The sequence below is a fragment of the Neomonachus schauinslandi genome, chromosome 1, assembly GCF_002201575.2.
Source record: "Neomonachus schauinslandi chromosome 1, ASM220157v2, whole genome shotgun sequence".
Taxonomy (NCBI): Eukaryota; Metazoa; Chordata; class Mammalia; order Carnivora; family Phocidae; genus Neomonachus; species Neomonachus schauinslandi.
In genome coordinates this window covers 170,404,019-170,429,611 of record NC_058403.1, presented here as the reverse complement: position 1 = coordinate 170,429,611, position 25,593 = coordinate 170,404,019, and the positions used below count along the sequence as shown (strand labels likewise).

At 36.8% G+C, this 25,593-nt stretch overlaps 1 protein-coding gene across 1 annotated transcript in view; it reads left to right on the top strand.

The window, feature by feature from the left end:
- CNTN4 (contactin 4) overlaps nt 1-25,593 on the top strand; it is a 703,244-nt gene that overhangs the window by 444,243 nt on the left and 233,408 nt on the right. Inside the window, exon 5 of the mRNA XM_021694959.1 lies at nt 16,890-16,985. Within this exon, the coding sequence (XP_021550634.1) occupies nt 16,890-16,985 (96 nt within the window). The remainder of the gene's footprint in view (nt 1-16,889; nt 16,986-25,593) is intronic.

The window sequence follows — 25,593 nt, the reverse complement described above, 5'->3', positions numbered from 1 at the left end:
AAATGATGGGTTAAACAAAGTTAAACAAGTTTCTTTACTGTTGGATTTTTTCTGCAGTACGAATGTGAATCTCTCAGAGGTCATTATGTTGGGTTTTTTTTTAACTTTTGCAAATAAATCGCAAAATATTTTACAAGCAGTTCTATTTAGTAAGATTACTGTGTGGAAAACCAAATGCAGGTCTAGGCTGTTAGCAGTCTCTACAGGATGACCCTTATCTACCTTTCTAGTTTCATGTCTCTTATTTTTGTGCAGACACCTGTCGGCCATTTGGTGACCACGCTACATATTTTTAATGCCTCTTGATCATTGTGTGTGCTGTCCCTTGTCAGCCTTAAAAATTAAGCAAGAGAGGTTATCAAGCAGCAAATGAGTTCATTCAGGAATAGAAGAGGAATCACAATCAGGGTGCAAACTGCAGTGAACCATAGGCAAGTCCAGAGAACAAAGGGGGAGAACATCCTTTTATGAAGGAAAGGAGAAAGTTGGGAGGGGTTGTTTTGAAAAAAAGTTCACTGGAGAAATATCGGAGTTCAGAGTGTTGGCAGCTTGTCATTGGTGGAATGCAGTCAAAGTGGTAGCTGTTTCTCATTGGCTGCAGGTGAGAGAGAGCATCTTGCTGTTGCTGGGCAGAAAGGAAATCTTAACTTCTTCCTGCTGAACTATGCAAGGTACAACAGTAATAGTGCATGAGAGCTCCCTGTTCATTGCTTCTTGACTCCATTTGGAATGAGGTTTCCTTTATTCATTTTCACACTCTCATCCTGACATTCTTTCCTCTCTTTTTTCTCCTCTTGAAATCTTATTTTTTTGACACCAAATCCGCATATTATATACTATTATATTTTTTTCCTGCAGGAAAACTATTTTGCTTTCTCCTTGGTATTCCCGTAAGTACTTTGTTTATACATGTGCTAAAGCTCTTGCCATTGTCTGTTTTGAATCAGGTAATTGTCCACATCTCTCTACAAGATGGGGAACTCTTCAAAGCAGTGGCTTGTTTTAATTTACCTTTACAAATCTTTTGATTCTTAACCCTCCACCAGGCATGTAATGGGCAGTCATTCTGGTCGAACAGAACTGAGTTGACTAACCACAAAACCTTAAATCAAATTATGTCACTCTTCTGCTCAAAAACCTGTAGTGTCTCCATTTATACTCAGAATAGGAGCCAAAGACTTTACAGGTGTCCACAAAGCCCCAAACAGTCACTCATTCTCCCTGCCCCAAGACCTCCTTGACTCCATCTCTTAACTGCTCTCTTCCTCGTCCGTTCCACTCCAGTTAAAATGGGCTCCTAGTGTTCCTCATAGGATGGTTCCCCCTAAGCACTCACTGGGTCAAATCTTTTACCTCTTTCAAGTCTTTGCTCTAATGTCACCAAACTCCTCAGACTTACCCTGAACCCGTTATCTAAAATTGCAGCTGTCCTTCCACCTCTCCCAGTCCCTCTTACTATGCTCTATTTTTTGCATCTCCCACAGCTTCAGTACCTTCTAACATACTTAGCAATTGAAATTTATCATGTTTTTTATTTTCCTACCTCACCTGGCCAGATGTAAATTCTGCAATGGCAGGGATACTTGTCTGATTTGTTTATTGTTGTGTCCCAACCCCTAAAACAGGGTCTGATGAATATTAGGCATTTCATAAATATGTTAAAAGAATTGAATAAATGAGTATGATGTTCATCCCATTTTCTACTACAATGAATTTGTGATGTCTGCTTGTCACAATATATTCATACAGAATTTAGTAAGATCGGGGTAGTTTTTATTAGCTTTTCTTATTGAAAAATTGTTCTCTGCACTTCAACTCATTCAAGCTATGAAGGCAGTAAAACATTGCATCAATTAAAATATTCCAATTAACACTAATCAGGAAGAGCAATATTAATAACACAGCTGAACTGGGTTGTTGAAATTTCGTAGCCTCACATATCACTCCAGGAACAGCATGTCAATTTCAAAAGGTAATTTTTGTTCCCTTTCATGAATTTTGGTAAAATAATAAAGACCTTTAGAGGAGAAAGAGAAAGCATTAAAAAAAAGTGGGTCTCTATTTTAAAATGCTCTGGTTCTGCTCTTCAATCCAAAATAACATTGCTTTCATCGTCATCATGGTTAAGAACAACATTTCATGGCATGTCCACTCATCAGAACATTGGGATAGATTTTGGGAGCCTAAGAAGTGTGAAATGGCATTCTTGCCCTCAAGGAATTTGCAATCTCCACCAAAAGTGTTTTAGAGTCTAGGCTCATATCATTTACTTATTATTTTCAGCTTTATTGAGATATAATTGATATAACATTGTGTAAGTTTAAGGTGTCAATGTGTTGATTTGATACCTTTATATATAGCAAAATGATGACTATCATAGCTTTAGCTAACACTTCCATCCGATCACATGATTACCATTTCTTTTTTTTTGCAGTGAAAATGTTTAAGATCTACTCTCTTAGCAACTTTCAACAATCTAATACATTATTGCTAACCATAATCACCATGCTGTATATTAGATCCCCAGAACTTGCTTGTCTTAAAACTGGAAGTTTATACCCTTTAACCAACATCTCCCTATTTCACCCACTTTCCAGCCCCTGGTAACCACCATCCTACTTGGTTTGTATGAGTTTGGCCATTCTACATTCCACATATGTGTGATATCAAATAGTATTTGTCTTTCTCTTACTTATTTCATTTAGCATAATGCTCCAAGGTTCATCCATGTTGTCACACATGGCAGGATTTCCTTCTTTCTCAGGAATGAAAAATATTCCATTGTATATGTATATATACATACATATATGTATCACATCTTCTTCATTCATCTGTTGACAGACACTTAGGATATGAAAATAGAATCTCCAGTTGATATCTGTACTCCCATGTTTATTGGAGCATTATTCACAATAGTCAAGATATGGAACCAACCATATAATTTACTTATTGAAGGTTTAACTTTGAACAAATCTCTTAACTTTTCTGAATTTCAAATGTTGCCCTTCTATATACAGCAGTGAGTACTTAATGCCATCACTGTCTACTTTACAGAGATGCTTTCATAATCAGATGCATTATTATGAGTAATTCCTCTTTTAATTTTTAAAAATAAGGAGTATACAAATTTATAGAGACAGAAAGTAGAACGGTGGTTGCCAGAGGCTAGGGGCAGGAGGAGTGGGGAATGGGAGGTTATTGTTTAACAGGTACAATTTCAGTTTTACCAGATGAAAAGAGTTATGGAAATAGATGGTGATGCTATTAGCACAACATTAATAATTTAATAAATACCACTGAACTATACACTTAAAAATATTTAAAATGGGAAATATTATGTCATGTGGGTTTTACCATAATAAAAAAATGGGAAAAAATGCACACCCCAAGGAGTCCATTTTGAAGAACTACATTCATTTGTGTATGTAGTTCAGGTGGCTTTGATAATTAAGATGGTCCCAAAATTCGGGCGCCTGGGTGGCTCAGTTGGTTAAGCGACTGCCTTCGGCTCAGGTCATGATCCTGGAGTCCCTGGATCAAGTCCTGCATCGGGCTCCCTGCTTGGCAGGGAGTCTGCTTTGTCCTCTGACCCTCTCCCGTCTCATGTGTTCTCTCTCTCTCATTCTCTCTCTCTCAAATAAATAAATAAAATCTTAAAAAAAAAAAGATGGTCCCAAAATTCATGAAAACTCAACAGAAATAAAGCAGTTTTTTAAAGTACTATAAAAATATAAGGAAACATATCATTGATCTAGTTGCTACTATTATTACTACCATGTCTAATAGTTTTATTGTCATTGTTATTGCTAAACTCTTACTGTTATTACTGTCATTATCATCATCATCATCTTCTTCATAATCATATATTACCTGAAGCCTGGTCTAGGGAATAAATTTTTTATATCATCCAAATTTAAATTCTGTGTACAATACCAAATATTTAACTATGACATTTACTGAATGCCAGCAAAGTGCCCAGTCTGGAGCTAGATGCTGGGTGTAGATTGAGGATCTCTGAAATGTATCGATAACCCCCAAATCAGTATTCTTAGCACCTTTATTGTCCTCCATGAACATGTGCTGAACGGCAAAATATTTGAGCCTTTCTATACACTTTCTTTGATGAAGTCGAACGAAGTGATGTTCTGCCTTCTTGTTTCAGCTCTCATACTATAAACAAATGTTCTTTTGGCAATCTCCTTATGGCCATGGGTTTTTTTGCATTTTTGTGTTCTTTTTTAGTAATTTCATTGTTTAAAATAGCCCAAAGTGTAATGCTGGAGTTCAGTCTAGTGTTCCTAAGTGCTAGAAGCCTGTGATGTGCCTTATGGAAAAAAAGTATGTGTGATAGATAAGCTTCATTCAGGCATGAGTTAGAGTGCTCTTGGGTATGAGTTAGTGTTAATGAATCAAGGTTATATATAGTAAAGGTCCAAAATACCTTCATTAACTTACCCAACTACACACACACACATTTCAGGGACATTTAAAAATGTCTCTGTCCTTTGCCCTGTTCTGTAGCATCCTGATAATGGTGGCTTCATATACAGTGTTTAAAGAAGTCTGTGGAAATTTGAGCACCACAATGAGGTTTGATGTGTGGAATTTCTTGGTTCAGAAGAGCAACAAGGGTCACGTTGGATTCTTCTGGAAACTCCAGCAGATAAGTAATGAGGCAGAGACATCAGAATGGAAAATGACCCCAGGAGTAACACTGCAAAGATGGAAAGATTAGAGGCCAGTGCTGACATGCAAGATGAGGCTGTACCTGGAGATGAACTTGTGTCATATTTTTTTAAAACAAGAGTACCAGGAATTTCAATGGTTGGCACAGTCGATTTGAGTAACTGAACGTGCTTGATGCTAAAGAACCCAGTGTCACCTTGCAATAGAATGAGGCTGCCTGTGTGCATTGACCTGCATTAAAAAAAGTGGGGAGAATGAACAGTCCTGCAACAGGGAAGGAGAGGAGCCAAGTCCTGTGTGCTGACATAAATTAAACCCAAGATCCAATTCTCTTGGTACTCATACACTTTGATTCATCATCTGTGCAGATGGAATGTTGACTGGATGATTTACCCCCAACAAAAAGTACTTCCTTTCATCTCCTATAGCACTTCCTCTCTACAGCTCCGCAGCATTGATTACCTCCTTTATACCTTGCAATGGAATTATTTATGTGTCTGTCTAATGTAGATTGTAAGCTTCTTGAGGTCAGGGACCATGTTTGATTTGCCTTCATATTCTCCGCACCATCTACCACATATGACATAATAATATTTATGGGGAGGAGGAAGGATGAGGAAAGGAGCTCAGACTGAAAAAAGGATGGTGTTATGGAATAAATGTTGTGTCTCTCTAAAATTCATATGTTGAAATCCTAACCCCTAATGTGATAGCAATAAGAGGTGGAGGCTTTGGGACATGATTAGGTCATGAGGGTCGAGCCCCCATGAATGAGATTAATACCCTTATAAGAAGAGACAGAGAGAGCTTCCTCTCTCTCCATTCTCCACCATGGGAGGATACAATGAGGAGACGGCCATTTGCAAATCAGGAAGCAGACCTTCAGCAGACACCAGCTCTGCCAGCACCTTAATCTTGGACTTCTCAGTCTCCCAAACTGTGAGAAATCAATGTTTGTTGTTTGAGCTACCCAGTCTGTGTGTATTTGTTATAGCAGCCCAAACACACTAAGGCATTAAGATCATCCCAGCTCTGAAATTCTCTGGCTCTGTAGGATTTCTGAGACAGAAAACAGTAGCATTGTCTAAATCAGCACATAAATTATCATAGTACTGGTTTGGTGATTGTCTTCCTTTAGGAAATCAGGATATATTTAGTATGCCTGCTCATTTGTTCCTGCCATTTCTTCAGTTATTTAGTTATTTCTAGTTTTATGTTTGTTTTTGCTGGGGAACTGTGTTCAACTTTTAGATACAAAATAAAAATATTTATTAGGCTTCTCAGATGTTACTTGTATTAGGTGACTTCATCTTCGGTTATAAATAAGAACGTACGAAACTAAATCGAGACTGCTGTGCCACTTGGCACTACTTTGCACCCTTCTTGGCATTCTCTGTGGGGGCCAAGAGCTGAGTTGGCAGAAGAAGAGTGATTTATTCCTTCACATTTGGAAGTAGGAAGGGAAGTAAAAAGATTCTACTTTTACATGATCTTCCTCTTTTAAAAGTTCATACCAACATTACTTATCCTATTTTTTCCTATGTTTTCCTAACTTAGGTTCCTCTAGCCCCTATCACCAGACACTAAGTGTGATTTATTTATTTTGCTTATGATCATTTTGTCCACTTTAGCCTCTTTGAGAGGAGAATTTTTTTTTGTTCAATAATATATCCCCTGTGCCTATAATAGTAGCTGACATATAATAAGTGCTCATCTTAAACATACTGTAAGTATTGATTGACTCTGTATTAGTTTGCATCTCCCTTAACAGTGCATTTAAAAGCAAGAGGCTTGAGTGATGGCATTTCCAAAAATCAGCAGGTTTACCATACTGCAGCCTTATCTCTGATTTCTCTCTGTGAAATCAGCATCTATAGCAAATTCTAAATAGATGATGAACAAACACATAGCTTACATGTATATTTGATGATGGTTTTATTTTCAAAACTGTAATGAGATAAAAATATATGGTTGAAGTTGCCAAAGCAACTTAAATTCAACATAAATAACAGCTGCTCTTCATCTGGGAATTTCATTTATATACAGAACTTTTATTTTATGCCCTTAACTTTTTTTAAGGAGTATACTAGATACAGCTAATTCAGCATCCAGTATCCCAAGATATGTTTTATACTCAAAGAAGAGAAAGAAAAAGGGCAGAGAAGTATACTTTTTGAGCCAGTGATTAAACAAACCTGTTAGTTCCAGTAGCTTTGATTTCCCCAAAGTAACTATATGGCAAAGCATGTCCAATTTTTTAGAAGCAGTGACTATATGAAGACTGGCATTTTTCTTTATGAGTCACCATTCCCTGTTTTATTGTGTCAAAAATCCTAAACTAAGTATGTAGTGAGGACTCTTCGATTTGCTTTTAAAGCAAAACTTTATTTCAGAGCATAGAGTGTTGGGAAAAACTGATGAAGTATGCCTCTCCCTTTAAGGTTAACAGTCAGTGTAATTTCTTCCCAAGCTCCTTGGGAAATATGCCTACTTTTTTCGGGTAGAAATAAGAGAACATTTAAATATATGAGCACCTACCTAGTTTCATTTATGAGCAGGAAGTGAGAAACTGCCCCTCTTTCTTAGAGATTGTACCCACTGCCACTCAGTGCTGGCATACTTGAAGGTGAATTCATTGCTCAGGCTTGTATCCCTAAAAGGTTAACAAAACAAAAGAAGTGGAATGAAAAAGTTTGAGATGAAAAGATTTCTTTTACTTTAAAGCACAGTGTTTTCACAACCAATTTTATGGCTGGTAGATTTGTGGTCTCTAGGGTTTGATCATGATCTGTGGCCCATGTATCTCCATTTAGTAATATCTTCCCAAGGTTTTTCCTAGAGATTACTGACTTTACAATGGCCTCCTGATACATTCCTTTTCAGCATTTCTTCAGAGGATATTTATTCTAGTATTAGTTGAATGTATTTGATTTGCCCTCTAGGGTTGCCCATTTTTTAAGACTGGTACAATGAATTACAACTTGCTAATTTTAATTTTCAGAGGGGAGAAGAAAAGGCTATGCAGTAAAAGTACAAAATGAAGAATCATGTTTCTTTCTGTCAAAACTGTAATGATCATAAGTCTATCAAAATACAGAATTCTTACACTAGATGAAAAACAGATAATTGTATGATATATCACTGACTAACTGATAGCCCTGATCACAAATAACAGACCCATGCAATTTGCATAATGTTGTTTGATATTTTAATCATCTTGGGCATTTCCTGAGCCTCAGGGGTCAGCGGGTAGGAGGGTATTTCTTGTACCAAGCAGTGAATTTATTTCATACCCTGATTGTATTTCAGTCTTAGTGAGTGTATCTCTAAGCTTTCATATTTAGGTGTGGTAGGTGGCTTGACCCCTACAGCCAAGATGTTGGGAAATGGTCTGTCATGTGCACAAATACAAGAAAGTTCACGCTAGGCCAAGTCTTGCTGACTTAGTGTGTGAAACAGGAGGGAGAGCAGTGCTCAACAAATACAAATTAAGTACCTACTATGTATCAAACACTGCTTGGGGCACTGTGCTACAGACTGATAAAGACTGAAAAGATTCCTGCCACAGTGAGCCTTTATCTTGGGGGGGGGGGGGGTTGGGGAGACAATAAACCAAGTAGCATATAAGCAAACAAAGTCATTTGCAGATGGTGGCGATGATTGCTGTGTAAGACATCCTAAAGAGGTGATGTGATGGAAAGTGTCTGGAGCCAGGTGGTGGTCTACTTGAGATAAACCTTCAGAAAAGGCTACTCTGAGGAGGTGACATTTGAATTGAGTCCTGAGGGATGGGAATAATGAGCCAAAAGATGAGTCAAGTGCATTTCAAACAAAGGGAACAGCAAGTTCAAAGGTCTTAAAAAAAGGATTAGTCTTAAAATGTTTGAAGAACAGAAAGCAAAACATGTTTATTATGGTTTAAATAAGGAAGGTAGAAAATAACAGGAAATGGGACTGGGTACATAGACGGGGACCAGATTTCAAAGGGCCTTTGTAGAATACAGTGAAGATTTCATATTTTATTTAAAATTTACTAGGCCAAATGCTTTTCTGAAACCTTTGTTTCTGTTTCTGTTGTGTAAACATGAAACCAAAGATAGGGAATGCAGCTGCCTAACCATTGACACTCCTGAGTCAGGATGATATGCGAAAAGAGATGAGCTCCTATGGAGAAAAATGCTGGTAATAATAGCTTGTATTTTAGAGCACCTGTCTCCAAAGGAGAACAACATTATTTACGTTGCCATATCACACTAATCACAGTAACCTTGTGAGTTAGATAGGTTCAGGTTTTTATAGAACACATGGAGAAACTCAAACATTTTAAATTGAGTTGTTCTTTGACTTATTAAGTAACACAAAGGTCTAGATAAAATAGAATATGCCAAAAAAGTGTAGAAAGAGAAAAAAACTAATATGAGAAATAAAAAGCTACTAGGAGAGAGTCATGCACTTAACAGAGCAAAGGGCAGCAAAGCAACCTTTATTTTCTTGAAAAGTCAAGAAAATAATAGTAGAGGCATGAAAAAGCGAAAGTCTCAAATAGTCAACCAGACAACAAGTATGGTTTCATTTTTTAAATTTAATTCTGTGTAGAAAGAGGCTGAGTACTTCTGGATTAGGTAAACCTGGATTATAATTCATTCTCTTCCTTATGCTGTATCTTTGATCTTCGGTGTTAACTTGGGTGTTTCTTTGTATAAAATGGATTAATAATAATACTTTATAGAGTTGTTGCAAGGATTAAATGAATGAACACATGAAAAGTGAGAAATTGAGTTCTTTATGGAAGCTAGTTAAAACTGGCATTCCACTGTGGTGGTGGTGGTGTTGTTTGCTAATGAGTTAGAATTTACAAAAGTGATTAATTTCCCAAGCAGTCCACAGAAGCCTCCTTAACACATACACACATTTTAAGTTCTTGCCTAGGTTTTGTTGCTGGAAACAAAAAATGATGTAGTAATGTGGTGAAAGGGAAAGAGGAGCATAACCTCCTCTTTTGCAAAATGCAAGATTGCTGACCCCAGGCAAATTTGTCTTTGACAATCTCTACACACCTTTCCTCATACTGTTTTTTAGGTCATTAATTTCTTTTTGAGCTTTCTCAGCCCTATTTTACCCTCCCCATTACTTCATAGATAACATTTTCTTTTGTTTCTTCTTTGGTTAATCAAAACTCCCATTCGAAGAATCCCTACTGCTCTTATTTACTTATTAAGAGGAAGCAATCTGATTGGATTAATTCACTCTTCACTGTAAATGACTACTTGCAAGGTAATGCATTTATAGCTATTTATGGTTTTAAAGTGTAATTTCTGTGATTCCGAAGTAATCCCTAAATTATAGAGTTTTCATCTGGCATGACTAAAGAGGGTAAGAAAAAAATTCAGATATTTGGTGGGAGAACATTGTGTTGTCATATTCAGTACCTGGGAGAGCTCCCACAGGCTCTTCCTTTGTACTTGGAAATAAGTGCTCTGAGAATTTTCATAGGGATGTCCATAGTAGCAGCATTAGGACTATGAAAGAACAAGGTCATAAGCCAGTTCTATGAATGAGTCATTTGTAAATTGAGTGTACGTTAACTTAGAAATATTAATAAAGCCCTTTTTATCTATACAAAGATCTCCAGGAAAGAGAGTTGCTTTCCTTTTCAATGTCAGATCGCCACCTCGAATCAGATTTTGGTCCCTTACTTTAGACTGCCAACAAATTAGGATATTTAATATCAGATATTTAGCATAGACATACGTTTTTCTTTTGTTTTGTTTTACTTAGTTGTTAGAGAAATAAGATACCTGACATCAATACTTGGAATAAAAGAGGAACTCAAAAAATATTTACTGAAGATTGGATAAACAAATGGGAAAGTTAACGACATAAGGAAAAGCAAGATAATGACAAGCGTATCTATCAATATTTTATAATCATATATACATATATTTCAATTTCCATTTATAGCCATTCTATTCCAATCTGGTATACAGTGTGAACTTCCAAAACTTTAAGTTCAATGAGTAAATTTATATAATCAGTAAATAATATAATGTTTCATAATTTATTTCTGTTTCAAACATCATATGTCTGCATCCATTGTAGAAGATAAATAAACATCAGGTTTTTGCTGTTTTATGAAAATATTTTCCACCTTTACATTAAAAAGTAACACAAACTTTCTCAGATCATATCATCATAAGAAAAAGTTCTTAAGGAAAATAGTCTGAATCCATTATATGTGAGTATATCTTAATTGTAAGTCATATAAAGAATACAGTCCATTCTCTGGAAAGGATAAGGTAGCCTGCTTACTTCAGCTCCTGTCTAGACTTAAAAACACAATTAAGATTAACAAAAAAAGATCTGTTTTAAGCCCTATTAGCATTTTTTGCCATGGCACGATTGACTTGACCACTCTAGTGTTACCTTATCTGGTGGAAGTTCGGACTCACGGGCTTTCCCCCAGTAAGTCACTTTCTGTACAGTTTCCTTTGATGGGAAGAAATGATAATGGTATTGTTAACATCTATAGGCTACTGACTTTGCATCAGACAGTATGTAAATACTTCATATGCATGATCTTTATCTTTAAAGAGCTCTATGAGATAAGGATTATTATCCTAATATTAGAGATGAAGAAACTGAAGGTCTAGGAAATTAAATAACTCACCTACCACCATCATACAGAAAGAAAGTAAGAGTACCAGATTTGTACTCAGGTCCTTCTGACTACAAAGCCAGTGTGTTAAACCATTATGCAATTCATTCTCTTGCTGTATATTCTCACTGGGAAACCCAATCAACCATGCCAGTTTCACTAATGGTTTCTTCTTTCTTCCTGAGTGGAAAGGATGTAAAAGATACAGCTTTGCAATGCCTAAGGTTTTATAAATTTAGACTTGTTTTCAGTAGGAGTCTCTAGAATTCAAGAAACCATGCAAATGTGCATCCACAAATGCATACACTCAGGGAACAAATGGCAAAGAGTAAAGACATAATTTTAAATATGCTGCATGATAATCAGCTTTTAAAGTTATGTTCCAAAAATAGCTCTTAAAAAAAAATAAATGGTGCAATCATCATTATGGAAATCGTATTATAACAAATGTATTGCTTGACCATTTTTCCAAGCTGATATTGATTTCCTTATTGATTGCTACTTTCAAAATTGGAGGAAGCAATAACAAAGGAAACTGGTGATGGAAATTTCTTGTTCTAAGGACACTCTATAAGAATTATTAGGATCCTTGCCTACCCAAATCAGGAAAAAAAAGTGAATTGTTGTTGTCCCTTTTTAACTTGTAGTGACTAAAAATATACTAAAAATACATTCATTGCTTGCATAGTTTACTGTTTCATTCTTCCTCTTTCCTTTTCTCCTGCTTCTTTGTAGATTCTTAACAAACATGATGTGTGTTATGATCTCATTAACCTCTTCTGGCCATTTTAAAACTAAACTTTTTCTTTTTTTTTAAGATTTTATTTATTTGACAGAGATACAGCGAGAGAGGGAATACAAGCAGGGGGAGGGGGAGAGGGAGAAGCAGGCTTCCCCCGTAGCAGGGAGCCTGATGTGGGGCTCGATCCCAGGACCCTGAGATCATGACCCGAGCCAAAGGCAGATGCTTAACGACTGAGCCACCCAGGCACCCCAAACCTAAACTTCTTATACTCTGGCTTGTCCCACCTTATGAATGGCTTTAGCTCTTCCATGTTCAATGGGTAGGTCCCTTAATGATGGCCTGAATATGTTACTCTTTCTTATTTACTGTTATTTCTCAAAAAAATATCTTGGGCCCTCTTGATTTTGTTTTCTCTAGAGTACCTCCAGGTTTTTATTGTAAGGTATCTCTTCCTTTCCTCTAAACATTTAATAACTTTACAGACAGGAAATATGTGGAGATTTTTCCCTCTCACTCTCTGATTTATTCGCAGTCTGAATTCTAAGTATTCTCATATATTAAGGCCTTTTATTATTTATCACATATTGCAGCTTTAAGACCTTTGTATACTTTTACTCCCTCGGGAATTTAACTGCTAAATCATTTCCTCCATGCACTCAATACACATTCCAAGTACTATAGCATATTTTCTAATCTCATTTAAAAATGAAATGCTGATATTACATTCCATAGCAGAATAAAGGACAATTGTTTCCACAGAAAAATATGATATGAAAACACATCTGCCACAAAATTGTGCATCCCTTAGCATATGATTTCTGGAAAAAATTATGTAAAACACTGATGAATGAAGTCAACACCAAAAAGTATAGCCATTTATTTTTTAAAAGTCTACGAACCACGTGTCAGTGAACCATATACAGAGCTGGAAAAACAAGCTGTTTTGAAAAGCCACAATACATGAATATTAATTCCTTGTCACACATATACATCATTTATTCATCCATATCCTTAGTAACTGACTGCATTGTTCAGCTACCTTCCTGACAATGCAACAATCATGCTTCTTAATGAAGTTATTTCTTTTTTCTTTTTTATTGTTATGTTAATCACCATACATTACCTCACTAGTTTTTGATGTATTGTTCCATGATTCATTGTTTGCGTATAACACCCAGTGCTCCATGCAGAACATGCCCTCTTTAATGCCCATCAGCAGACCAACCCATCCCCCCACCCCCCTCCCCTCTAGAACCCTCAGTTTGTTTCTCCCATGGTTCGTCTCCCCCTCCGATTCCCCCTTCATTCTTCCCTCCTGCTATCTTCTTCTTCTTCTTCTTTTTTTTTTTTAAACATATAATGTATTATTTGTTTCAGAGGTACAGGTCTGTGATTCAGCAGTCTCAATGAAGTTATTTCTGATTGTTTTCTCTTTGTTCAATTTCATCCTTTTCACCTAATGTTTAAAAATCCCTACATTGAGTACTCACCCACAAAGAAAAGCAAAGGAATAGAAGATTTGGAATCAAATGTACCTACTCAATGCTTTGTGCATTCAAGTGTGGATTTTCTTACATGTTCACTAAAGAGCTTAATATTCATTCAGTCCGTTATTTATTTATTTATTTTGTCTCTAAGATAGCTAGTTTGAATGCTCTTTTTCACTGGCTTCGCTAAATCAGTGGGGAAGCCATAGATTCTGGTGTTTGAGAGCAGTAGCTTTAGAGGGAGACAGATATGAATTTGTATTTTTCTGACCACTTCCTAGGTGGGTGAAGATAATACTAAACATCTCTGAGCTTCACTTCTATCGCCTTTAAGTTGGGAATTTAAACTATGATGGAATTAAATGAGATCTATATGAAAAGTGCTTGGCACATGGTATGACCTCAATACATTTTGCAGGTAGATGCTATTATTGCTATTAGAGCAATGGTGATGGTAAAAGAGCATTATCCATAATATATTCTAACTGTCTTGTAACATCTGTTGCTAACCATCATTACCTAGTACCAAGGCTTTAGAAATAAAATGACTCTTAGAAAAATAATATATGTGGGAATTTGCTGAGAAAGCCCTGAGCCATGAGTATATAAGCTTCAAAAAATACCATTCACACACATAGTTCTTTGATTTCTACAATTATCATGCTGCTAGTAATTATGATCTAGATGAGTAGTTATATCTAAAGAGGCCTGTTTTGGACATGAAATTTTTCTTTAAATGTGCTTAAATGCAGTGTCCTTTGTTTAGCTTCTATAGCTCTCTAGAATTCTCTCTAGAATTCATTTACTATTTGGAACACTCTCATAAATAAAATGATTGGGTTATGATTTGCCACTATATTACAGCATTTTTCAGTGGACAGAACAAACATATACTGAACACTAAACTTGTAGCATGACAGGCATTGTGTTTGGTCTTGTGCTTTTCAAGTATTACCTTATTTAATTGTTGCCCATGACTCTTACTTGAAAACAAAGCACATTTATTCACATTTATTTATGAGAAACTGAAGACTTGCCCAAGGACAGCAACATGGCTAATATATGGCAGAGTTGATTTCAAAGTCAAATCTGTCTAAATGCAGTCTTTTCATTCCCTATGTAAGTAGGGTTTCCCATGTGGAATTTATTTCAACTAACTACTAAGAAATATGCCTAATATTTTCTCAAATAGCAGATTAATGTGATTTATGCTGACTGCCCAATCCTTGTAGAACTGCATGAATTCATAAACCAAAAAGGAAGAAAGAGAAATCTAGTTTTTTAAACTAAGTAAGGTCAGTTAAAAATCATTGCATGTGTTTCTCATTTTCTTTCCCATTTCTTAATGCCCCTTCTCTAGTCATAACCATGGTGCATTTTGCCTAGATAAGACTTGATCTCTATTATCTATCAGCCCTTAATTATTTCATGCAACTCTGAAGATTGGATGGGATGTTTGTGCAAAAACTTAGATGATGTATTCTAAGAACCTATGTGAAGAAGTGACAATTCAGAGTGATTCACTGTCACTTTTAGGGATAACGGTTTACAATATTAAACCATTTTCCATAATAAAGTTTTTTAAATCTCTCAGTTAATCTCTTTTGAAGAGCCATTTCCTTGAAAGAAAATATCATGTCTTAGTCTCACCTGATACTCCTTGGATTAAAATAATTGTATTACAGCAGAAATGTAATTCAACTTATAGTACTTTTCTGTATTGTGCTGAATATGTACATGTCCTCCAGGCACCCTGTTTCACACCTTAACTCTGACATATGTTTGGCTTTCTCTGATTAAGTGTTACCTGTCAGTCATGCCCACTACACTCTTGGGTCTCTACAGGGCAGAAGCTATAGAGGATACAGTGTTTGTATCCTGAGCTGACAACCAAATCATGTTTAATGAAATTTTTATAAGTACTCCATTGATGAAAATAATAATGTATGATCTTAAAATTTGCATAATTCCAGAAGTTGGTAATGAAGATATGTATGTGTCTAAATTTTTTAATATCCTGACCTCTCCTTAAAGTCAAGCCTGACTGTAGAAACATCCCATTTTGTAACTGCAGGAAGCTGTCCTCTTTCTCCCCCTGGCTTCATCACTCATTAACGTAGCTTTTAACAAACCTCATGGTGCCTCTTCTTTCTAGCCTGTAAAATGGAGATATTAATGGTAATTAGCTAATATAATTATTGTTAGGATCACTTCAGATAATTGTCATAAAATATTTACCAAAATGGCCAACATGGAGGAAATAGTCAATAAATGTCCATGTACTCTAGTGTGCATATCGAGATGGCCTTGCAACCCTGCAGAATATACTTGGCTTGGAATAATCCTCAAATCCAATAAGAGGTTATTAAATCAAATGTTTTAGATAACAAAAAAATGAAACGGTACTTAAAATACTTCTTGTTGAGAGGATTTATATTTGGGAGGACGGAAGAAAAACCATTTTTTTCAACAGTAATATGTCACTTTATTAGACATATTTTTTACATTAACTCATTTTTATTGGCAACTACTTATTCGCTGACTCAAACTGTGATCTTTGGGTTTGTAATGTCTTATCTTTCTAACCAGACTTGACCTCCTTGACAGAGGGGAACTTTTTTTTTTTTCCAAACAGAACCTTGGACAGTACCTTATAAATTTTTTAAAAATATACAAGAACTTTGAAACAATTATGTATGTGTGCTTATGTCTGTTTATATATTGTATATAATATGTGTGTGCATATATAGGGAGAGTCATATTCTAGGTACTTATAGAGTGACACATATAATTGCATATAATAAATGGTTTGGGAAGTGAATAGAATTGAGCATCAGATAACATGAATTTACATCCTGATAATGATATTTAAATACAAAAAAGATGTTGGTGAAGTCACTTAACATAAGTAAACCTTGGTTTCTTCATTTAGATATGCACTGTCCAGTAGAACTTTCTTCAGTGATGTGAATGTTCTATTTCTCTGCTATCCAATATGGTAACCACTAGCTACACATGGCTATTGAACACAAAATGTAACTAGTATAGCTGAGGAACTGGTGTACATTTTATTTAATTTTATGTGTTTTAAGTCTAACTAGACACATGTGGCAAGTAGCTCCATTACAATATAGATACAGAATCAAGGATGACAGGACAATATCATGTGAAAAGAGGCTATGCTGAATTTCCTTGGTATGGGCGATACGAAGGCTGATTTTCAGCAGAAGACTATCCTCTTTTGAAACAACTGTACTATCCCATAGGATCTTAGGCCTTTTTAATTTAAACCCTTTTCCTTTATTTCCCTTAACAGATCTTGAAAACTTTAAAACAAGAACAAGAAGCACTGTGTCTGTCCGTCAAGGTCAGGGGATGGTACTACTGTGTGGCCCACCAGCTCATTCAGGAGGTAAACTATAAATGCACTGAAATGTCTACACTTCATTCACTGCTATTTTTCTTGCTGATTTTCCGCCCCACCCCCACCCCCCCGGCAGTAGCTAAAGGAAAAGTGTCATTTGCAGAGATTCCCAAAGTCCCTCTCTGTCAAGGAAGAATCGTTGTCAATGCCTCCCATAATTAGGATAGGAAAATATCAGATTCTACAAACGTTCTACCTGACTGCTATCTACCTGGCACAAGGGGAAAGACACCTGAGTCCATTGAGATCAGAATCCTGTTGCTTGGTAAGGCAATGTAGGTAAAGTTACCAGTACTTTCTCCAACTTGATTGGTTTCAAAGCTGACGTTGCTTTATTTCATCTTGTGTCTGGTCTGGAAAAGGATAAGATCCAATCCAGGATCACTTTGTAAAGACTCATAATAACTGGATCAGTTAGGAATCCATTTGAATTATTTTTGTTTATTTTTCCAAGTTTTTATTTAAATTCCTGTTAACTAACCTAGTGTAACATAAGTTTCAGGTGTAAAATTTAGTGATTCATCACTTACATACAACACCCAGTGTTCATCGCAAGTGCCCTCCTTAATACTAAAAAAATAAATAAATAAATAAATAAATAAATAAATAAATAACTGAAAACCCAGCTAACACAGGCTTCAACACTGGAGTTTGTGTTGTTCTCACACACATTTCCAGAGGTATGTAATCTAAAGCTGATACCACTTCTTGAAGATGTTTTCCAGGATGCAAGCCATTTCTTGCATCCTTTTCTGTAGTCCTTAACATGTGATATGGCTAGGGTACCTAGGTCCAGTCCAAACAGGAAGAAATATAAACAGTCAAGGACCAAAGTCAAAAGTCTCCATCTTAGTTTGCCTTTGTATTATGAAAGGTTTGCTTTGCCCGAGGACTTATACCTACATGTCACTGATCACCCCCAGTGGCAAAAGAGACTGAAAAATCAAGTATTTTATACAGATCAATTTGATAGCCCTGAAAAAAAATCATAATTTTGTAATAAGGGAGACTATAGAGACATGCTGTATAGACAACTTACAATGTCTGCTAAAAAGACTAACGATGACTGAAAGGCAAATCTGACTTCCATAAAGGGCTCAGTAGTGTGGAGGTTGAATAGATAATGGTATTTATTAGGATTCCTCTAAAGCTTGAGGTAACAAGATTGATAAACTCTATTCTTGGGAATTCTGGCTAAAGTTGAATTTGCTATCTGCTATCCTTGTTATCTTAATTTTCTGTTTGGTTTAACACATGATGAAAAGAAAAAAAAATTTTTTCAACTGAGAATTTGAAAACACCCTTTTATTTTTGCCCTGTATTCTAAAGTTGTAACTTTTCCTTGCTCATCTAATACCCTAGCTAACCTTTCCAGCAGGAAATAACAATTAGCAAAATAGCTAAAAGACTTGTACTCTGACATGACAAGTATAAAAGCAGATGGAAGAGGCTAGATTGAAGACATGGAATTATTCAAGGTTCTGGTTTTTGAAGACTGGCAGAGAATCCAGATTAGATTTTGGTAGTTTGTGTTCTGAGAGATGGGTTTACTCCTTAGGGCTCCCATTTTCCCTTCAAGTTAGTATCAGAAGCATTAAATTTGGAGTCCAGGACATGAGTTCCAGTCCTGACTCTGTTTCAAATCATTATTTGATATTGAGCAAATATTTTCACTCTTCTTATCTATAAAATGAGGAGATGAAAGGAAATCTCTCAGATCCCATTTAGTTGTATCATTACATGGTAATAACTCAATAAAGACTAAACATATTTATCCAGTAGGTTTGCATTATTGAAGCTCTGTCATTTATATGAAGAAGGCAATTAACTGGACATATACTTAGGTTAAAGTCAAGCTCACTCAGACTAACTTTTCTCTTCCTATGATGAAATTGGATCAAAATAAGAATTAAAGGTTTTGCTGATTTCTTCTGCAGTCTACCTCACAGCATTAAACTTTCATAACATGGCAGCAACTCTAAAAATTAATCTTGTAGGCATATTAAGAAACAAAGTGCCCCACCTCTCCCTGGTATGCTAGTATCTTTGGGAAAGGCAAAGCACCTGGAGTGTTGCTGTGCCGCTATGCAGTGAGACACCTGAAGGCTTTCCCCTTCCCACAGAGAAATATATTAAACATTTTCATAGACATCCCCTGCAATGTGCTTGTCTCTGCTGGCAACAGTCGGCAGCTCTGAAATCCAGTTTCTTGAGCTGTGCTGACATCCCTGACAGTCCTGATGGTGAAAGACAAGGAAATAAATATTCTCATTATGGGCTTTATCAGAACTTGCATGCTCAGTAACACTGTGGGCAAGGCAGGCAAGGCAAGGAAATGTGCAAGAAAACCGAGAGGATCTTGAAGGGTGTAAGAGAGCATCTCAGACAGCCATCAGTTTGAGGCAGTGGAGTCAATGATTATCTGATAAAATCCCCCCAATTACTCAAAACCTTTCAGTGCAAACTGCACCGCAGTGATTCTCTCGTTGCTTCTCCAGGCTGTGTATCACCTGAAAGCCGGCAGAATCACCATGAGCCACTGGACATACTGAGCGTTTTAGACCCAGCATATGGTATCCCAGTTTCAATTGTAACAGATCATGCAGAGGGAAGGAAATGAGTCAGCCTTTTACTGTGTCAGTGGGATACTGAGTAATGGCATGAAATCCATTGTAAAGAATGCTGCATGTCCTCTTTCAAAAGCTGTGCAGTCAGACCTTCTTAGGGTAACATAGAAATGAGCAACAATTAATCTATTTTGAAAAGCATTTCAGTCAGCAGGTATATCCAGTACTTTACCAATCACTACATGTAGCATCTTTGTCATCTTTTGGTTAATAGATACGAATTCATTTGTGATGTCATTGCATAGATTTTACTATTAAATCTTAACACAAACACCAAACAATAGAAATCACTGTGATGGGCTCTGGTTGTCCATGGTGTCCCTTCATATTAGAAATAGAGTTTATTGAGATCCAGAATTTTCTCCTTGCTTTCCATCAACTCCAAGGTCATTTGGCACCAGGAATTCATGATGCTTAACCAAGCTCTCATTAAATAGCAATAGAACCAAGGTACTTTGAGATTCTTCCTGCCACTATACTAAAATTGTATTATTCATCAGTGAATTCCTCATGAACTGTTCAAGGGAGGTTTTTGTTCTCACCTTCCTTTTATATGTCACCAAGATCCTTGCTACTCAAAATGTGGTCCCTGGGCCAGCAGCATCTGCCTTACCTGGCAGCTTGTTAAAAAGACAGTTTCAGGTTCCACCCAGAGCCTAGTGAATAAGAATTCACATTTTAATAAGATCTCCAAGTGATTCATATGCACATTACAGTTTGAGAAGCCCTGAGCTATATCTGATTCTCTCACACACACACCCCTCACTTCTGGCCAGTGATGGGCAGGAAGCTGAGGTATAACCAGGGCAACATGTTAAAACCATAGGTGTCCCACCACTTCCCAAGGATATTCTGATTCCACAAATCTATTGTTTTAGAGACTCTAAGGCAGCACCAGATTTAAGATGCACCCACTTTGATCACCTTCTACAAACCCAGTCCAGATTCACACTGCTGAGATAGAGGACTTTGATTTCCACATCATCCAAGCAGAAGGGTTGAGCACTTTTGTTTTAAAAGAATTTAAAATAAAATATAATCACCTCAGGATTTACCTTTACTTCGTGTATTTTTGTGGTTGTTGATAAGGGAGATGAACAACCAAGAAAAACTGGCTTTTTCTTAAGTATTTATCTTCAAAAATAGCATTTTATATCTGTCCAGCTTTTACTACATTATTATTAGTGTAAGTATGGTTTCCTAGAGTACTAAAAAGAAACCACATGATTCTGATTCTAAGATGATTTTCATTGTTACGGGTTTTACAGAAACCAGCTATAATTGTCATCATTAGATGCTTTTACACAGAACACATTCCCATTAAAGTTGGATTCTGTTCACATAGCATGAGATGCAGGGACCTTATAACAGAGCATCTGTAGAGTTCTTCATGGTGTTTATAATGTTTTAGTTTCCATTATATTATCTCTGATCCTCACAGTAATCCTTTAAGAAGTAAGGGCATGTATTTCATAGATAAGGAAATCGAAGCAAAGAGATTATGTGGGGTCACACACTAATCAATGGCAGGGTCAAGAGTTATCTTTGCCTAGAACGCGACCCTTTTTTTTTCCAGTTCAGGAGACAACAGTAGAAACAGGTACTGGATTCTCTATGCCAGGGGTTCTTTGGGCCCCATTCCAGATCAATTAAGTGTGCCTTTCTTGAGAGAGGTCCTCTGGCATCATTTATATTTATAAAAGCACTGTACATGATTCTAATATGCAGCCGGGGTGGAAAATGTGTGCCCCTGCATTACAGAATCAAGTAGATCTTGTCTCAGCAGAACCTCTCTGTTTGCAAACATTTCCAAGGTCCAGGGACTTTGATTTGATCTGTACATATCCACAAATATAATAACCCTAGTATAGTTATTTCAGCTGGGTCATTTTGTATTTACTGTGGGACAAAGGAAAAATCATGAAACTGGGACACCTACATTCCAGACCCACATCTCCTACTACCTTACTATGTGGTCTTGGGCCACTTATGTAACTTCTCTGGGCCCTATTTAGTTTCTGTCATCCCACATATACTGTTTCTAGCATCCAGATGTCAACTTCAGGATCGGGCTCACCCAGTTTCTTAATGAGTTCAAACCATGCTGACAGGTCTTGGACCTGGACTGATGTTGCTATGCTAAAATGTTTCCCTCTATGCCCAGAATAATCTTCAAGACAACCACATTTTGTCAAGCTGACAGCTCTGCCTAACCCCACTCCATGCCTTATTCCTAACCCTTGCCCCATACTTGGCTCCTATGTTTACCAGTTCAGTGTACCTTCAGACTTTCAGGTGCATCTTTATTTGCTCCAAACATCAATTCATTTTACTGTAGTATAGACACTAAGTTTAGTTCTTGCCCTCATGTCTCACACAAAGACGCACTCAGAACCAAACCTGGGACCATAACACACTGTCCTTTGGATTTTTTTTTTAAAGATTTTATTTATTTATTTGAGAGAGAGAATGAGATAGAGAGAGAGAGCATGAGAGGGGGGAGGGTCAGAGAGAGAGGCAGACTCCCTGATGAGCAGGGAGCCCGACGTGGGACTCGATCCCGGGACTCCAGGATCATGACCTGAGCCGAAGGCAGTCGCTTAACCAACTGAGCCACGCAGGTGCCCTGTCCTTTGGATTTTAAGTATTGCTGACATTTAAGAGGTTTACTTATTGGGCCCCATCCATCATATCATACTCCCTGGAAAATTGACATCAGAATGGATGGATTCTAGTTTTATCACCATGTGATTTGGACAACTGGCCACTTTCCTCAAGAAGCAGTTCCTCCACTTCCAGTTTATTCCCTCTACTTTCTCTCATCCACATTTTAGGCTCCTACTCTTTCCCTATATCTTTGTTTCCAGCATAACTCTCAAATCCTTATACAGTATTCTACCCAAATGAAATTTATATTTTGTAAACCCCTCAAATATGTTGTTAGAATAAGAAAATGTAATAAATGTGGCAACGATCTGCACAGTTAAAGGCTTCCTAAAATATGTAGGAATAAATTTAACCAAGGAGGTGAAAGACCTGTACTCTGGAAACTATTAAGACATTGATGAAAGAAATTGAAGCACAAACAAATGGCAAGATATTCTCATAGATTGGAAGAATTAATATTGTTAAAATACCCATACTCTACAAAGCAATCTACAGATTCGGCGCATTTCCTATCAAAATACAAGTAGCATTTTTCACAAAGCTAGAACAAATAATCCTAAAATTTATATGGAACCCCAAAAGACCCTGAAGAGCCAAAGTAATCTTAAGAAAGAATAACAAAGCTAGAGGTACCACAATCCCTGATTTCAAGATAAACTACAAAGCTGTAGTAATCAAAACAAGATGGTACTGGCACAAAAATAGACACATAGATCAATGGATCAGAGTAAAGACCCCAGAAATAAACCCACGCTTATATGGTCAGTTAATCTATGGTAAAGGAGGCAAGAATATACAATGGGGGAAAAGACAGTCTCTTCAATAAACGTTGGAAAACTGAACAGCTACGTGCAAAAGAATGAAACCAGACCACTTTCTTAAACCACACACAAAAATAAACTCAATGGATTAAAGACTTAAATGTAAGATGTGAAACCATAAATCTTCTAGAAGAAAGCACAGGCAGTAATCTCTTCGACATTGGCCTTAGCAACGTTTTTCTGAATATGTCTCCTCAAGCAAGGGAAACAAAAGCAAAAATAAACTATTGGGACTACATCAAACTGAAAAGCTTTTGCATTGGGGTGCCTGGGAGGCTCAGTCAGTTAAGCATCTGACTCTTGATTTTGGCTCAGGTCATGATCTCGGGGTTGTGAGATCAAGCCCTGCGTTGGGTTGCATGCTGGGTATGGAACCTGCTTAAGAATCTTTCTCTCTTCCTCTGCCCCTCCCCACTCGCTCTCTAAAAAAAAAAAAAAAAGTACAAACTTCCAGTTATAAAAGGAATAAGTCATAGGAATGAAAAGAACAGTATAGGGAATACAGTCAATAATGTAATAACTTTGTGTGGTGACAGTAACTAAGATTATCATGGGGAACATTGCATAATGTATAGAAATGTCAAATCACTATGTTGTACACCTGAAACTAATATAACATTGTAGGTCAACTACACTTCAGTAAAAAAAAACATATATTAGGGGTCAGTCAAACTTGGATAAGCCACCTTTTTAAATATTTTTATGGAAAATGCATTCTGAGTTTTATGTCTACCTAAGAAACTTCATATATTTACTTAAATGGACATCTATTGCAATTCAATGAGGAAAAGGTAACCTTTAATAATAGGTTAATCGGTACCACAGACTACTAGGTATTTTGGGGGGGGCGGTGTTTTCTTTTTTTTTTTTTTTTAAGATTTTATTTATTTATTTGAGAGAGAGAGAATGAGAGAGAGCACATGAGAGGGGGGAGGGTCAGAGGGAGAAGCAGACTCCCTGCCGAGCAGGGAGCCCGATGCGGGACTCGATCCAGGGACTCCAGGATCATGACCTGAGCCGAAGGCAGTCGCTTAACCAACTGAGCCACCCAGGCGCCCCAGGGGGGTGGTGTTTTCTATTTTGTTTTGTTTTTGGTGTTAAACATTCTTTTTTTTTTAAGATTTATTTTTTTATTTGAGAGAGAGCAAGAGAGTAGGGCAGGGGGAGGGCCAGAGGGAGAGGGAGAGAGAGTCTCAAGCAGACTCTGTCCTGAGCACGGAGCCCAATGTGGGGCTCGATATCAAGACCCTGAGATCATGACCTGAGCCAAAACCAAAACTCAGACGCTAATCAACTGAGCTACCCAGGTGCCCCAAGCATTAAACATTTTTAAGGCAGTCTTGTTTGTGCTGTTTGACTCTACCATATTCCTTTGAAATCTGTGAACCTGAACTCCTTCATCTGAAATGTAATGTTCCAATTCCTCCCTTTTTCTTTTCCTTCTTATTTTGCCAATCAAAGGAGATTTTAGACATTAGTGATTTAGTCAGCATAGAGTAATGTGAAACAGTTTGGAAGGTGATGCTTTTCTTCATTCATTAAGCCTCCCTTTTTTCACTGATTGAGCAGAATAAAGAGCCACTTTGAGCAGGGACTATTTGTTATAAACTGTCCCACACAAATGGCATGGTGGAGTGTTTCATGTTTGGGAGGATAGGCCACTAGGATTATTTGTCTTTATTATACCAAATACAGGCTCCATTTCTCACAGCCATGAGATCATTTAGTCCAAAGAAAGAATCAGCAAAGGAAGCAAAAGGAGAGAATTAGGCCTTGCATGTCTCAAAGAATGACATGCTTCTCCCCCACTGGATAGGACTACAAGAATGAGGGTCAATATTTCTGATGTCAGTCATCTCCACAATTAGTTAAGCTTATTCTATGATACTGCTGACATACTTTTTGCCTTTGATTTTCCTACCAGCTCTTTAAAACAACTTGAATGTTTTATGACCACGTTTTTGTGCCTTGATGTCAATAACTATATACTTATGAATAGAAAAAAATGAGTACATAAGTAGCAAACATTCCCTAGCCATAGAATAATTCTAAACCTTATGCAGCCAAGCCACCAATTTCTTAAATTAAACTGTATAGAGAATTGCTGGTCTGGGTTCTAAGAAGAGTTCCCCAGGAATGATAGCCATATACTTTCTACCTAATTCTCCTTTTAGTCCTAGTTAGAGAGATGTTGAAGCCGTTTTGCAGCTATAGCAAATCCATAGCACTTAGAAATAAACTCAACCACTGAATAAATAGCAGTTAATTAAATTTTTTTGTGTTCAGTCACCTAAAGAGAATCATTTAGTTAAAAAAAAAGTTATTCCAGAAATAGATTTCAAGAAATTCTTTTTCTTTCTCTTCTTTTCCTTCTTTGCTTCTGTGTAAATGTTTCTATGTTCATTATTTGGCAGAAACCAAAGCATTTTAGTTAATTAATGATGACCTTAATTACCCAACATCTCTCCTGACAGTTACTCT